The 14655-nt window shown below is 60.7% G+C and overlaps 1 protein-coding gene across 2 annotated transcripts in view; it reads right to left on the bottom strand.

Moving 5' to 3' along the window:
• Positions 1–8046, bottom strand: part of SARDH (sarcosine dehydrogenase) — a 70227-nt gene extending 62181 nt beyond the window's left edge. Inside the window, exons 1-7 of one of the 2 annotated variants that reach the window (XM_087418838.1) lie at positions 7965–8046; positions 7318–7371; positions 4720–5080; positions 3372–3550; positions 1713–1892; positions 844–967; positions 545–645 (exon numbers count right to left, since the gene is read on the bottom strand). In XM_087418838.1, the coding sequence (XP_087274964.1) occupies positions 545–645; positions 844–967; positions 1713–1892; positions 3372–3550; positions 4720–5065 (930 nt within the window). In that variant the 5' untranslated portion in view covers positions 5066–5080; positions 7318–7371; positions 7965–8046. The remainder of the gene's footprint in view (positions 1–544; positions 646–843; positions 968–1712; positions 1893–3371; positions 3551–4719; positions 5081–7317; positions 7372–7964) is intronic. The other variant, XM_014782303.2, reaches the window with a different exon arrangement.
• Between the last annotated feature and the right edge of the window lie 6609 nt (positions 8047–14655).

Genomic DNA, 14655 nt, shown 5'->3' with positions numbered 1-14655 from the left:
GCAGGGAGCTCCCAGCCGCCACCACAGGAGAGAGGAGATAAGGGGAGGAGAGGAGCGAGGGCAGGAGGCGCACAGCCCGGGCGCCGGCAGGTGCAGCCTGGCCCCCCGCCTCCCTTGGCAGAGGCGTTTCCAAGACTCCCAGGAGGTTCTCAGGGCCAGAATCAGTGTCCTCCGAGACTGGCACCCAGGGCATACTGGGGAACATGCAAACATTCGGGGGTTCCCTGAAATGCCTGGGGCACAGAACATGGCAAAAAGCAGGACTGGCTGCGCCACGCAGGACAGGCTTGGACTGCGGTCTGGGCGTCAGTGAGAAGCTGTGCCCTGAAGGCCGAGGGCGTCAGGGTTACACCTCACCACCTCGTTTAATCCTCACACCCCCTGAGACACCCAGTGTGTGATGCCCATTTCACAGATGAGGTGACTGAGGCTCAGGGTGGTGAGGGAACCCACGAGGGTCATGCCACCTGTAAGAGCCAGGTCCCTGTGCCACCCACAGCCAGGCTCCCACAGCCTGACACAGCGTCTGGGGCCGTCCGCTTACCTGGATCCCCTCGATGCGCTCGGTGACGACGTAGGCATGGTGCATGGCCACCAGCGGGACCTTGACTCCTGCCATCCGGCCCACAGCGTCCGCCCATACTCCTGCGGGCAGAGCACGGACAGCTCAGCTCTGTGGGCACCCAGTGGGGGCTGCCAGCCAGGTGGGCACAGGGCGCCTCTGCCTGTCCACCCTGGCAGCGACTCCCCCAGGTCACACCCGGGCCCCCACCCCAGAGAAAGGCCAGGTTTACGGAGCAGCCAGCGTGGCCACTCAGGAGCCAGGAGAAACACCACTCTCACCTGCACAGTTGACCACACAGGGCGTCTGGATGGAGCCGTGCTCCGTCTCCACAGCTGCCACCCGCCGCACCCCAAAGTCGTCCGTCCGCACACGGATGCCGGTCACCGGGCAGTTTTCGATGACCTGGGAGCGAGAGGAGCTGAACAGAGCTGGGCAGGCTCTGAGGGCGCTGACACCCACCCTCTCACACCCCGGTCCGGGCGGGGCCTGGGACCTCTGCCTCTGCTAGGGCAGCCTTCACGTGACACATCCGGGAAATGGGGTGACCACAGCGCCGGACACTAAATCCGCAGCTTCCGCGACTTGGACAACCTGTCCACCCGTCCCCAGATACGATGGCTCTTTTTCACAAAGTGACTTAAAAAAACCAAAGCGAGCCTCGTGTGACTAACAGATCCTTGCGGTCAGCTCCTTGGTAAAGAGGTCACACAGTGCAGTTCCCCTCTGTTGTGTCCCCATACACACCTTCATCGAGAAATATTTGGAGTAAAACTAAAATGTCATCACTGCCTACTTCCTGATGATTTTCATTTCTTCTTTTTTGCTTATTTGTCTTTCTTAATTTTTTCTACAGCTATGAGTGCATTTGAGACAAAAGAAGACAAAAATTACAAGAAGAGATTCTGGGAGGATGCGCTAGTCCAGCAGGCCCGAATCTCAGGGAAGGAAGGAGAGCCAACATCCGTGGATGGAGCCAAGGCCCAGCCTCCTTTGCAGGAGCCTGTCAGCAGGCTCAGAGAGGTCCTGCCCGGCCCAAGGTCACACAGCAGAGAGAAGGGCGCCTGTCCTCTCACCTTCTGCTCTTGGGGCTCTTAGGCAAGAGGGGTGGGCTGGCAGCAGGGGACCCAGGGCCGGCGGCCAGCGGTACCTGTGCTCCCCGGGCAGTGGCGGCCCTGGTGAGGGTGGTGCAGGTGCCGGCGGGGTCCATGGTCCCATCCTGTGGCACGTACAGGGTCCCATAGAGGTCGTCCACATTCATCAGTGGGTACAGTGCCTTGGTCTCCGCCGGGCTCAGCACATGGGACTCCACGCCGTAGGCCTTGCCTAACTAGGGGACCCAGAAGAAAGTAACTGAGTCCTCGGGGGTCAGACCTCCTCCGGCCACTGTCCTCCCCAACTGGGCCTCCAAGGGTCAGCTTAGACTCTGCCTCCTCAGGAAGCCTTAGCTGGCCACCACGCCCCAGAAGCCTGTGTCCCTTGAGCAGGCTTCTCATAAGGATAAGGAGCTCGATGCAAGGGGCAGAAGCAGGCTCTGGGGCCCTCACCTTCCTGATCCATCTCTGACACTAGCCACGTGACCTGGGTTAAGCTGCTTATGGACCCTGCGTGAAGGGGGGTAATAATGGCTTATGACCTATTACCTTATGCCCTGATACCCCTAAAGAGCTTGGACCAGTCTGTGGCACACAAGGCCTTACTATATAAAATAAATAAAAATAACCCCCACAGGTCTAATATCTTGGGCTTGAGGATCAGGTTCCGAGGTCAGACCAGCTCCCCAGAAACCAGGCAGGTCCAGGTCCCAGGCTCCTGTGCCAGACCACACCCCCATCACATTTGATAGGCCCAAGGGCAGCCAATCAAGCGTCCCCAGGCATGCGCCTCAGGACAGGCTCCGCCCAACTGGAGATGAGCTGAGCCAATCAGATTCTCAGTCTGCAAACTGTGAATGGAAAGTGGCAGAGACTTTACGCCCCAGGGGAACTTGAGCTAAAGGTTGGGGCCAGAGGCTTCGTATGGAGCCTTTACCCAGCTGGTGAGTGAGCCAAGGGGGAGGAGGAAGAAGGGGGCAGGGAGAGGACGAGGCGGAATGGGGCCATCTCCTAACCCCAAAGACCCAGGGCATTCTACTGAAGCCGGCTGCCCCTGCTTCCGGCCTGGGCCCCCAGGGGACTCAGCGACAATGAGCCTGTGCTAGCCACACAGCCGGCTCTGCTCCGTGAGCCCTGAGTGAGTATTCAGTCGGTGCTCAATAAGAAATGAATTGCTGGAGGGGCCTGTCTCACCCACGCCCTGGAATTTGGGGTCCAGGCCTGGCTGCCCTGGATTAGGAACCAACACCCCCACCCTGGTACAGGGCCTTCCACAGCGTAAGGCTTTCTCCCTCGTCACCCACAACTCCGTTCCCTAAGCCCTGTCGGTGGGGCCAGGAGAAGGGTGGTCATTGCCTCCTGGTTAGTGAATTTCACTACTCACCCACTGTCCCGTGAGCAGCACGCATGATGATGATAGTAACTCCCGGTTAGTGGGACTCTCCTGCCTCCGAGGCTCGCACACTGGGCTCGGCAATACAGTCCCATTTTAAAGGTGAGAATGCCGAGGCTCAGAGGGGCAAAGTCACCTGTCCCAGGTGGCTGAGACGGCAAGGGCAGCCCCAGGGTCTGAACCCAGATCTGTCGGGGCTCCTTCCGTGCACCATGCTGCTCTTCCCCCACCAGCAGGGAGTGCACCCACTGACATGAGCCCCCACGCTGGCAAGGGGCACAGCCACGACCTGAGCCCCCCTGCCCTGGCAGGGGACACCCACCGACATGAGCCTCTTGTACTCGTCCAGACGCTGCCGGTTGGACGCGATGAACAGGCCCCCATTCTGGATCCAGCCCGTGTGCAGCCCGGTCTCCTCCTCCAGGTCACGGCTCACCACGCGCCTCGTGTGGGCCAGAAGCTCCAGCTCCACGTCGCTGGGCCGCAGCTGCCACAGCAGGCCTGGCGGGGAGGGGCGGGACGTTATCAGTCCCCAGCAGGCCGGGGCCGCCGAATATCAGGCAGTGGGTCCGGGTCTTTCTCTGGAGGCCGTGGGGACCCGGGAGGTTGATGAGCAGGACATGGCAGGGTCAAAGCTGAGTTTTAGGAAGGGCGTCCAGGCCCTTGGGCAGCTCAGGGAGTGACCATATCAAAGGCTCCCATTTATTGAGCACCTACTGTGCGCCAAGCCCTGGACTGAGCCTGTCTCAAGGTGACAGAGCAGCCCTAGGAGGTGGGCATGATTGTTTTACAGTGAAATTAAGGTGGCGCCAAATGGTTCCATGACCAAGATCCCAGAGCAGGTCGTGACAGGGCCGGGAGCCCGACCCAGGACCGACAAGCCCAAATGCAGGCTCTTCACCAACATAGCCGCTCCCTCAGCACAGATCTGCGGAGCAGGAGGCCAGGGGTGAGGCTGGAGTGACGTTGAGGGCAAGGCCGTGCGGGCCCAGCTGCGATGGGCCGTGGGAAGGCGGAGGCAGTGGTGTGCGGGGCCGGCCGTGTCAGCTCTCAACACATGTGATGCCTGGACCCCTTCCCTGCTCCACACTCAGCAACCTTTTGCTGGCACCGGGATATTGGCCAGTGGGAGTGCTTACCCCACAGAAACTGACCAATGTATCCCAGGGTTAAGGCAGAAGGTTGGCTGCCCTGGAGACTTGTACACAGTAGGTGCTTAATACATGCCCACTGGTTAGTTAGGAGGATGAGAATCGTGGACACATCTGGTGCCCATGGAAGACACAGGATGCCCTCGGCATCACCCCAGCTGGCCCCTTCCCTGTCCACCCTCTACGCCCGGGGCCGCCCTCATCCCTGGTGGCTCTGTCCCCGGAAGGGGCTTCTGCTCTTTGACAGACGGCTGCCTGGACTCCCAGCTCTGGGCTCAGCTTTGCTCTCTGGGGTCCCACCGGCGGCATCTGCTGCCTCCTCCCCACCACAGCTCCTCAGAGACTCGGGGGGCAAGCAGGGCCCCCCAATCTGTCCACCTTCAGACTGACCCCACATCTTTTCTCCATGTCCTTCCTCCTCCAGCTCAGCTGCCTCTAACAGGTCTGTGGTTGTCCACCCAGAACTGACCCCTTGCAGAGTCCAGCCCCTCCTGGCCCCCACCTGCACCCCGCCCCTACCTGCCGTGTGCCAGGTGGTCCCGGAGGTCAGTCGGGCCCGCTCCAGCAGCACCGCCCCGCTCACACCCAGCTTGGCCAGGTGGTACAGGGTCTGGCAGCCCAAGCTGCCCCCACCAATGACCACCACGTTGGCTGTGCTGGGCAGAGGCCGGGTGGGGCCTTGGGCCTCCGCCGAGGGGCCCTGTGCCTCTTTCAGGGTCCGCTGGTATGGCACGCTCTTCTCAGCCGTGGGGCCAGCCCCGCTGGTCAGGGGGCGTGGCCCCAGGCCCTGGGCTGGGCTCCGGCGAGCGTGTGTGGCCACTACACGCAGGGCTTGGCTCAGCGAGGCCATGCGGACTCCAGGCATCAGCACGGCAGGGAGCTGGGGAGAGAGTCAGGGCTGCCTGGGGTGCAGAGCAGGTACATGGGGGCTGTGCCACGTTAGACCCCAAGAGACTGCCCCCCACGCTGTTACCCTCCAGGCCCACCTCCTGCCGTCTCCCCATGGCACATGTGTGCCCATGCATTCGTCCAGCGCATGCTCACTGAGGGCCTCGCACATGTCAGGCCCTGGCTGGGCCCGGGGAGACCATGTGGGAGGCAGGAGGTCGGGCCAGCCCAGGGAGCGGGCTGTTGGAGGGGGTCATCGGGAGGACGAGACCACCAGCTGATCCAGGAGTTGGAGCCCGGCAATCAGAGGCTCCTCACCCCCTCCCCATCCATGGAATGTACGCTCTGCCCACCGTTCCCACAGTGGGAGCTGTTCCAAGGACGCAGGCTCAAGAGAGTAAAGTGTTGTTGAGACCATCTGGACGATGGACGTGGCTGAACCCAGGTAAGGTCTCTGTATAAACTTTAAGGTTCTGGCGGGCGAGTGTGGAGATCTACTCGTCTTGCAGCGCCCAAGACCAGCCACATTGTGTAAGTTCCCTTGCTTATTACACCTGCACGGACCCATCTGGAGGGCTCTGCCTCTTTCTTCCGTCTCTCCCTGCCCTCCGTGTACGGGGCCCAGTGTGTGAACCAACACGGACAGAGAACGGGGCTGTGACAGAGCACGGGAGCTCTACGGGGGGTGTCGGGCCACAAGGGGAGGTGGGGCTGAAATGAGACGGGGGAAAGCGGGGTTACCCAGTGCGGGAGAGGGGGAGAGCCCCTGGGAGAGACCTGAGAACCGAGGACAGGAAGGAGCTTGGGTCTCACGGGAATACGGGACCCAGAGAGACGACCTGAGAGGATGAGGGGAGGCTGGAACAGGGAGGGGCCTGTCCTGCGGCCTTGAGAGCCCCATCAGGGCTCAAGACACTTCCCGAGGGTGGGGGTCCCCGTGTCCTGCAGGTCTGGGTGGTGATGGGACCCGGGGGAAGGGGAGACGGAGGGAGGCGGCAGCCCCCAGGCAGCACGGGGGCGGTGGCTGTGGTGAGGGGATGGAGTCACTGGACACAGACAGTGGAGGGGAGGAGGGGCAGGTGGTGTGCAGGCAGAGCAGGTGCCATAGGACGGCTGGCAGGCAGCCCTGAGACAGGGACACCAACCCTCCCTGGGGAACTCCTGTCTGGACCCCAGACAGAAGTTGTTTCTGCCTCGTTGGCCCCAAGGCACCAGGTGAGAACAGCGGTGCCGTGTGGTCCAGGCCTCGCCCTCCCTCGGCCGTCTCAGGATCCAGGGTAGGGGCTTAGAGGCTGGAGAACCACCTCCCTTCCCTCTGCCTCCTCCTCCTTAGCCTCCTCCCAGTGGCCTTCAGGGCTCACCTCTCATCCCTCCTCCTTCAGGAAGCCCTCCCAGACCTCCCCAGCAGAAAATCATAATTATAATCAGAACGTGACGGGGAGCCAGCCTTTTAAGGAGAGAAGGTGCCAGAGAGGCATCTCCCTGGGGGTGGGAGGAACATGAGAAGGAAAGGACGCTTCAGGGGACCCTCCTGGGCCCCCTCCTGGGATCAGCAGGGAGTGAGAGGGCTCTGGCTGTGACCTGAGGTGGGCAGTGCCATCTACACTAAGAGTCATGATTGATAATCAATTAACTAACTAATTAGGAAAGTCAGCCTCCATGTCCAAGTGTGCACCACACACCCAGCTCGTGGCACACACACCCATTCCACAATCTTGAAATGCATGGAAGTCAGGGTGACTGCGGTCCCCACTTCACAGGGAGGAGATTGAGGCCTGCAGAGCCCAGCTAAGGAGACCAAGGCCACAGGGCCACTACGTGGCTGAGCTAGGGCTCAAGGCGAGGCCTGTGCGTAGCCGCAGCCTGCAGGTCTCCTGCCCCTCCTGCCCACTCGGGTTGGTCCGCAGACGACCCAGGGCCTGGTTTGGGGAGAGGAGGTGGCAGGGGACCCACTGCCATACCTGCGGGGGGTGGCGTGAGGGCCCCCGCTCTCAGGCTGGTCAGGGCTGCCCGGCCCACCACGGCGCCCCTCCTAGGGAGTGGGTGCAGAGAGGGAGCAGGGAGCCGTGACTTCAGAGGCTTCGGGAGTGGGGGGCTGGAGGTAGGGGCAGGGCGTCTCAGTCCCCTCCGTCGCCCGTTGCCCCGCGGGCTGACAGCCCATCTGCCTTCTGCCCACAGAGCTGGCCCTGGGCACGGGGAGGCGCACCCCCAGCTCGTGTCTGTACTTACCTTCCGTCCTTGAAGTTCCTTAATCTTCCTGGAGCCCCCAAGAGTGGCGTCCTACTGGTGGAAAGTCGGCATCACGTGGTTGCCGGACACGGTCAAGGCCGGGCATCTGCCCCTTGCCCTGTGCTGTGCTGCCCAGCACACCTGCTCCGCCTCTGGCCCGGCCTCCTTCCTCCTCCTGCTGCGCCAACGCCAACGCCGCTGGCTCGGGAAGCTGCCACGTGCCCCCTCCCGCCCGCCCGCCAGAAGCAGCTGCTTCAACATTAACCTGCTCTCCCGCCCCCTCCCGCCCTGTCCCACCCCCAAATCAGCAGGGGGCCCGTTCGTGGCCAGGGGTGAGGGCGCAGGACAGCCCAGGGCTTGGGGTCCGACAGAGAAGTGGGGGCTGGAGCAGCAACAGACACTGAGCTGTAAAGCGGGGAGCCCAGAGGAGCCCCCCCACAGGCTGTAGGGTGAAGGGGGGTTGATCCAGGAAAGCTCTGGGCAGAGCCTTCACCAGGTGAGGACGGCAGGGAGGGTGCCCAGGCCCCCGCCACCCACACAGGGACCCGCAGTCCCACCCACCCAGCCCAACCGTTGCTGCAGCTCCGGCCAGTCCCAACCCCGCCCCCAGGGGAGGGCCCGGGCCCTGCCCCTCCCCAGGGGTGTACCTCCAGCGGCCACAGCACCCCTCGGCCCTAGAGGCCTGCCAGCGCCTGGGCCCCTGGCTGCGGCCCTGCCGTCACCTCCTTCCTTCCCCAGCAGTGGCTGAGCTGGAACCTGGGCCGCCCCTGCCCCCGCCCCTGGCCGCTGGGCCAGCCCCAGTCGCCGCCCACCACCCGGGCAGGGTGCACCGCCCACCGCCGCCGGCCTCTGGGCGCCAGGCCCAGGCAGCAGCCCAGCGGGCAGCTCTGAGGGCAGCAGAGCGGGCTGTGAGCCCTGAAGCCCGTTAACCCTGGGTGACAGGGCAATGACCTCCCTTCATTATCTCTAAACAGAGGTTATAGGCTGCCTGCCCGTGCCCGTGGGCGCTCTGCATGCCCAAAGCAGCTTGGCACAGGCCGGCGGGCAGAAAGTGCTGGCTAAGCAGCAGCGTTGTGCCAGGACCCGCCGCCTTCTGCGCTGCCCGGTGAGGTGATCCAGGGCCTCAGCACGGACCTGCCTGAGCAGCCTCAGCTTGCTTACCCCCGGGGAGGGGTGCTCACTCCCCTAGGAGGCAGGTCAGAACGTCTGGGTGGGCCCCCAGGGTCCGTGGTCCCGAGCCGTCTGCGTCCGGCCCTCCAGAACTCCCGGATCCCTCTGTCACCTGGCGTGACGCCCCTGAGCCTCCTGGCTTTCCCACTGCCCCCATCCAGCTCCCCGGGGCAGGGATGCCTGCCTCGATTTGACTGTTGGGGGCACCGGGCCCAGAGAGGGGAGCCAGCTTGCCTTGGGCCACACAGCAAGCCAGTGTGGGGGCCAGACCGGAAGGCTGAGTGTGACCCTGGGTCTAGGGCATTTTGTCCACAGCCAGGCAGAAGAAGAGGCCCAGAGGAGACGTCCAGAGGAGACCCGGAAAGAAGTGCATATACCTCTGGATGCAAAAAGAATCGGGATAGGTGCTCACATAGAACAGGACCTTGTCCCGCGGGATCAAAGGAAGTGCGTTTAAATTAGCCAAGAAGGGCCGGCCCCGTGGCTTAGTGGTTGCGTACGCGCGCTCCCCTACTGGCGGCCCGGGTTCGGATCCCGGGTGCGCACTGACACCACTTGTCCAGCCACACTGAGGCGGCGTCCCACATACAGCAACTAGAAGGATGTGGAGCTATGACATAGAACTATCTAGTGGGGCTTTGGGAAGAAAAAGAGGAAAAAAAGGAGGAGGATTGGCAATAGATGTTAGCTCAGGGCCGGTCTTCCTCAGCAAAAAGAGGAGGATTGGTGTGGATGTTAGCTCAGGGCTGATCTTCCTCACAAAAATAAATAAATAAATAAATTAGCCAAGAATACAGCAATGCTGCTGAAATGGAGGAATCATAGCAGCAATACTGACGTGATTAATACTGATCAAACAATTGTGTTCTTGTTGCTCTGAGGCTGTCCGACTGTCTTGCTGCCAGTTTGTCTGTCCTTTACATTGACTGAGCACCTACTGTATGCAAAGCACTGCTGGGAGACCCAGAGACAACTAAGACCCAGTCCCTGCCCTCGAGGGGCTCAGGGTCCAGGAAGAAGGGAGGGGCGAGGTGGCCACAAGGCTGGCTGTGATGGGGCGCTCCTGACCAAGCTGGCCTTCCTTCCAGCAGGAATCCAGGAGGGCTTCTCAGAGGAGGTGGCCTGGGCACTGGCCTGCCATGTGCTGCCTCCATTCTCAGTTCCCACCAGGGGACAGAGACCATCACTCACTCCCCGGGGTCCCCTGGAGGAAGGCTGGCCCCGCCAGTACAAGGTTTCCCTGGAGCAGTGTGGGAGTCTAGGGCAGAGAGGACACCCGCCCGGTCACTCAGTGGATGGTGGGCCTGGCCCTGCAGCCTGAGGCAGGGCTGCACTCGCTTGGCAGGGTGAAGGACGGGTCAGAGACGGCAAGGAAGGAGCATGGCCACATCCTCCTGAGAGCCCTAGACGTGGAGTGCCCCGGGCGAGGGGCACAGCGTCACTGCAGCCCAGACCCCTCCTGACCCTGCACTAAAGCCAAGCAGGCAGTGCCGTCACCCTGGACTTTGGACAAGGGGTGGTGGCTGGAGGGCCGGGCCTGGCAGAGGGTCAGCGTCTTGGGTCCAGGAGAGGTGGATGGGCCACCCTGTCTCCCCCGTGGGCCAGACGGCACAGCCAGGGATGCTGAGACAGGGTCCTGCTGCCGACCTGCTGTACCATCTTGGGCTCGTCTCCTCTGCCCAGCCTCGGTTTCCCCATCTGGGAAGCAGGGACTATACCCCCTGCTGTGTCAGTTCCAGGGACGTTTGTAAATTTCCCTGTGTATCATTACTGTCTACCTTTAGCGCACTTTGAAGAAAACCGCGGTGCAAATGGAAGTCACAGTCGACTCACTGGGGCGAGGGGCTGCCCCCAGGCCTGGAACCCTCCCCCTGCCTCCAGGCCTCCACTGCCAGACTTGTCCCCAGCCCGCATGGCCTGGATGCACCCGGGCCAGCACTGAGATGCCTCCTTCTTGCCTGGGCTGGCCCTCTCCACAGGCCCCGGCCAGCCCTCCGCCCCCACCTGCTGGCCAGGCTTCCAGGACAGAGGGAGGCTTTGGCAGGGGGCCCTGCGACTGGGCAGAAGTCCAGGGTGGAACAGGGTGACGGGGCTGGGGGACGAGGCCCCTCCATGGAGCTCTGCTTGTGGCCCGTGGAAGAGGGACACTAAGTAACACACAACACCTGCCGACACCTGACCCAGAGGAAGGTGGGCCCAGCCACCCCCAGGACCTGGCCCCAGTCGCCTCTCAGCGGGGCCTGGAGCACCTACAGGGTGGGGCGGGGGGCAGGCAGTGTGCTGAGCACTCATGTAAGTCGTCTCAGAGGAGAGAGAAACACTGCTGTCCATTGTAGAGATGAGAAAACTGAGGCAGGACACAGCCAAGGGGTGCCAGGCCTGAGCAATTCACGGACTGGGGAAGTTTCCAGAATAACTTTTGAAGGCAGGATTTACACTGCCAAGATTTTATTTTTCCAATAAGACCCATAAAAAAAGCCCTAAAATACATCAACTACCCCCATGCTTTCATGAAGACAGAGTGTTTTCTCCTGGGTAAGTGGTGGCTCTTCCCGAGAGGCGGGTAGGCACGCCCTCCCCTGAGCCCACACAGCAAGGGCAGGCGGACAGGGCTGGGGGCTGTGGCACCCCGGCAAGGCGTTCCCAGGATTAGGGAGCTGAAGTGCCCTGCACCCCGGCACACACACAGCGCGTGTGGGCAGATCCGTGCCAGGCCCCTCAGGCCCAGAATGCAGAAACCCAGGTCCGGGAGCTCCCACCTCACTCCGTGGTGTTCCCAACATTATTTGTAAGTGAAACAAACGTGGGGGACGGAACTGGCTGCTCCCCATGGCTGAGCCCGTGCGGGGCCGGCCCGGTGCCGTGTGCAGCCATCCTGGGCACCTCGCCCACAGCTGCAGGCTCCGCCACCGTCCAGCCGGGAGACAGACGGGGCTTCGGAAGAACTTCCTCTCGTGGAGGCAGCTCAAGGCTCAGGTCCCCTCTCCTCATTGACGGTGTCGGGAGGAAGCATGGAGAAAAGCTGGTGGCTGGGGCTGGGCCTGGGGCTAAGACCCCACAAATACCAGCCAGACCCTGGCCCAGTCAGCCAAACCCTCCAGGTCCCACGCCGGCCGCCTGGGGTGGGGGGTGGGGGAGAGACACCCCACGTGATCCAGGCTGTGCTCTACAGGTTTCCTTAAAAACCCAGATTCCCAAGCTTCTCTTGAAAAGCCGGGGCACGCTGGCCCTCTGGGCCCACACCCCTGCCAGACGCACTGAGAGGGGCCAGTTGCGTCCAGCTGGTCACAGTCCTCAACCCGCCACTTTGCCCTTCACATTCCCAGCTGGCCTCTGGGAGGTTGCTTTTCTGACCCCTGACAGGGACCCCCAGGGCTGCCCTCTCTTCGGCTCCAGGGGCAGGAGCTGCCCCCCAACCAGACCCCTAGTGTGACCGGGCAGCCAGGGGGCTGTGGGGCTTGCAGTGAACGCAGGTTACTACTATGCAGGGCTGTCTGTGGCCCGGGCTCTGAATGCTTAGGTGAGGGCAGCAGCCCATGGTGGGTGCCGGGCTGGTCACCCCCAGGCAGTCGGCCCCCAGGAGCCTGGGCCTCTGCAGGACACATCGCCCCCTGGTGGCCACATATGAGCACTACACCCTGGGGGAACAGAGCCTGTCCCCAGAGGGGACTTGCAGGGAGGTGGACGCCCATGGGCACTGACAGTCTGGGTTCAGCCTGGCTCTCCCGCTGTTCCACAGACCACACGGAACACCCCCCAGCAGGGAGCTTCCTTAGAGACTGCTGTCGGCTCTGTCTTGGTCTCTGAGAGAGGAGTGTGGGACGCCCCCTCTAGACTGGGAATGTGTCCATTTCTCCCCATAATTCTGTCTGTTTTTATTTTATATATATTTGAGGCTGTGCTGTGAAGTGGATTAAGCTCTGGGATTGTTACAGCTTATTGTTTACTTGTCCCTTTTTATCATGAAATAACGAACCTCTTTATCCAGTGGGGAGCTTGAGAGGTGGGGAGGATACTTTGTTCGGAGTGTTGGCCCATTTCTGTGGTGTAAATACTCCCACCAGGGCCAATTTCAAGCCCCAGCGTGAGGGACGTCACAGAGCACGGAGGTGGGAAGAGGCGCACACAGTTGGCTCTTGTGAGCTGGCGCCAGCTGGTCGGAGTGCGCCAGTGTCTCCACATGTGACAGTGCTTTCCACCTCCCATGTGTCCTGTCTGGTCTGGATAAGCTTCTAGGCGCTTTCTCTGACAGTTTCCCTGGCGTATCTTTTTCCATCGCTCTGCTATCAATATCCTTGTGACATGGCGTCTCAGTCGTGTCCAGCACATTCCTGGTGAAGAGTGTGACACGGAGCTGTGACCTTTCACAGCTGGCGATGACAGCTTCTCAGCAGAGCTGCAGAGCAGAGCGGGGCTCAGCAAACCAGAGCCTTTCACCGGCTGGGCTGCCCGTCTCCATCCTGCTGAACGTGCTGAACCCGCTGAAGAGGGAAGGGAAACGCACGCAGGCGCGTGTGTGGGTAAGACTCAGGTTTACAAGTGGTGTCAGCGAGAGGTTGTTCCTTCTAAGAAATAAAATAACCAAAACGTCCTTGGGGAGTTGCAGTACAAACCTGCTCCCTCCCCTAGCGTGGACGTTCCCCCGTGTGAGCTGGGATCTAATCAGATGAAGGGGCAGCCTGCTCGTGTGAATGAACTGGGGATTATCCAAGCAGAGTGCTCTTCAGGTTAGAAGCAGGCTGGGACGTGAAGTTCTAGAAAGCTCACTGTTCCACGCATTCCTCACGTGAATCGAGGTTATCCCTCACCGAGACACACCTTGAGGGGGACTGGCCGCCTCTCTTTGCCGGCAGACCCCTTGAATCCATCTGGTCTGTGTGGCAGTGGGTGCCATTCACCTCCCCACCCCCACCGCATCCTTTCCTCCATCTGCTATGGTAATCGACCCAGAATAAAGACTACGTTTCCCAGCCTCCTTTGCGGCCAGGTGTGGCCATATAACCAAGTTATGGTCAATGGAGGTGGTGACTGAAACTTCCAGAAGGTATCCTTAAAGAGAGGGGTCATGCCCCTTCCCTGCCTTCACCTTCCTGTTGGCTGGAATGTGGATTCAGGGGCTGGAGCTGAAGCCCCATCTTGGACCATGAGGCGAACTTGGGAAGCCACACACAGGAGACCCAAAACCCAGGAAGACCTAGGTCCCTGACACTGTGAGCCCAGTCCTAGCCCTGGGTCACTCCCCAGACTGTTAGGTGAGTGAGAAATAACCATCTCTTGCCTTACAGGCTGCCTGTCAGGCATTCTTGTGGACCTCCAAGAACTAGGGTCGGGGGTCTTGGCACATCCATCTGCATTATGGCCCTGACAGCACGTAGGCGTCAGGATGTGTAATAATCATCCAGAGGGAATCCAGATGAAGCAAGCTGCCACACAGATCACATGCAGGCCCACATGAGCACGTGCGGGCTTTCTTTCTCTAGGGAAAGGAAAGGATCAAAACTAAACCATTAAGGAAAATAAATACATCAACCCGGGACTAAAGAACAAAGTCTGAGTTTAACCCACAAACGTAAAGTCTTATCGTGAGAGGGAGACTGGGGTCAATGAGCTCCCCACCGCCACCCGCCGCGGTGGGAAGGAGCCACAGCAGGACAGAGCCGTCTGAATGGGCGCTGCAATTTAAAAACCCTGTAATTTGTGCACATTTAATACAGTTTTAATTTCTACTTGGAAACTTTACATTTTAAGTAGATAATTTGAAAACGCTTAATAGAGACATAAAACTTTTGTTCAAGGAATCGGTGTTTTGTTCCCGCGGGAAAGGAGGTCTAGTCTGAAAGGCAAGCCCACCTCCAGTCCTTTGCTTTTGTAATGCAAGCTCTCCAGGTCGCCAATTTTGGCTCAAGTTCAGTTTTAGCAGTATTCTACAGGTTTTGTTATGAAGCATTTCTTTTCCTTCTCTGTTGAGGAAGATTAGCCCTGAGCTAACATCTGTTGCCAATCTTCCTCTATGTCGTATGTGGGTCACCACCACAGCACGGCTGACGAGTGGTGTAGGTCTGAGCCAGGGGTCCGAACCCGAGAACCCGGGCCACCAAAGCGCAGCACACCGAACTTCACCAGTAGGCCACGGGGCCATCCCCAGAGCATTTTTACTATTTACAATTT

This window comes from Ceratotherium simum, chromosome 29 (assembly GCF_057802395.1).
Source record: "Ceratotherium simum simum isolate JZ-2026a chromosome 29, ASM5780239v1, whole genome shotgun sequence".
NCBI lineage: Eukaryota > Metazoa > Chordata > Mammalia > Perissodactyla > Rhinocerotidae > Ceratotherium > Ceratotherium simum.
The sequence above is the reverse complement of the archived record's forward strand: the minus strand, read 5'-3'. Positions and strand labels throughout refer to the sequence as shown.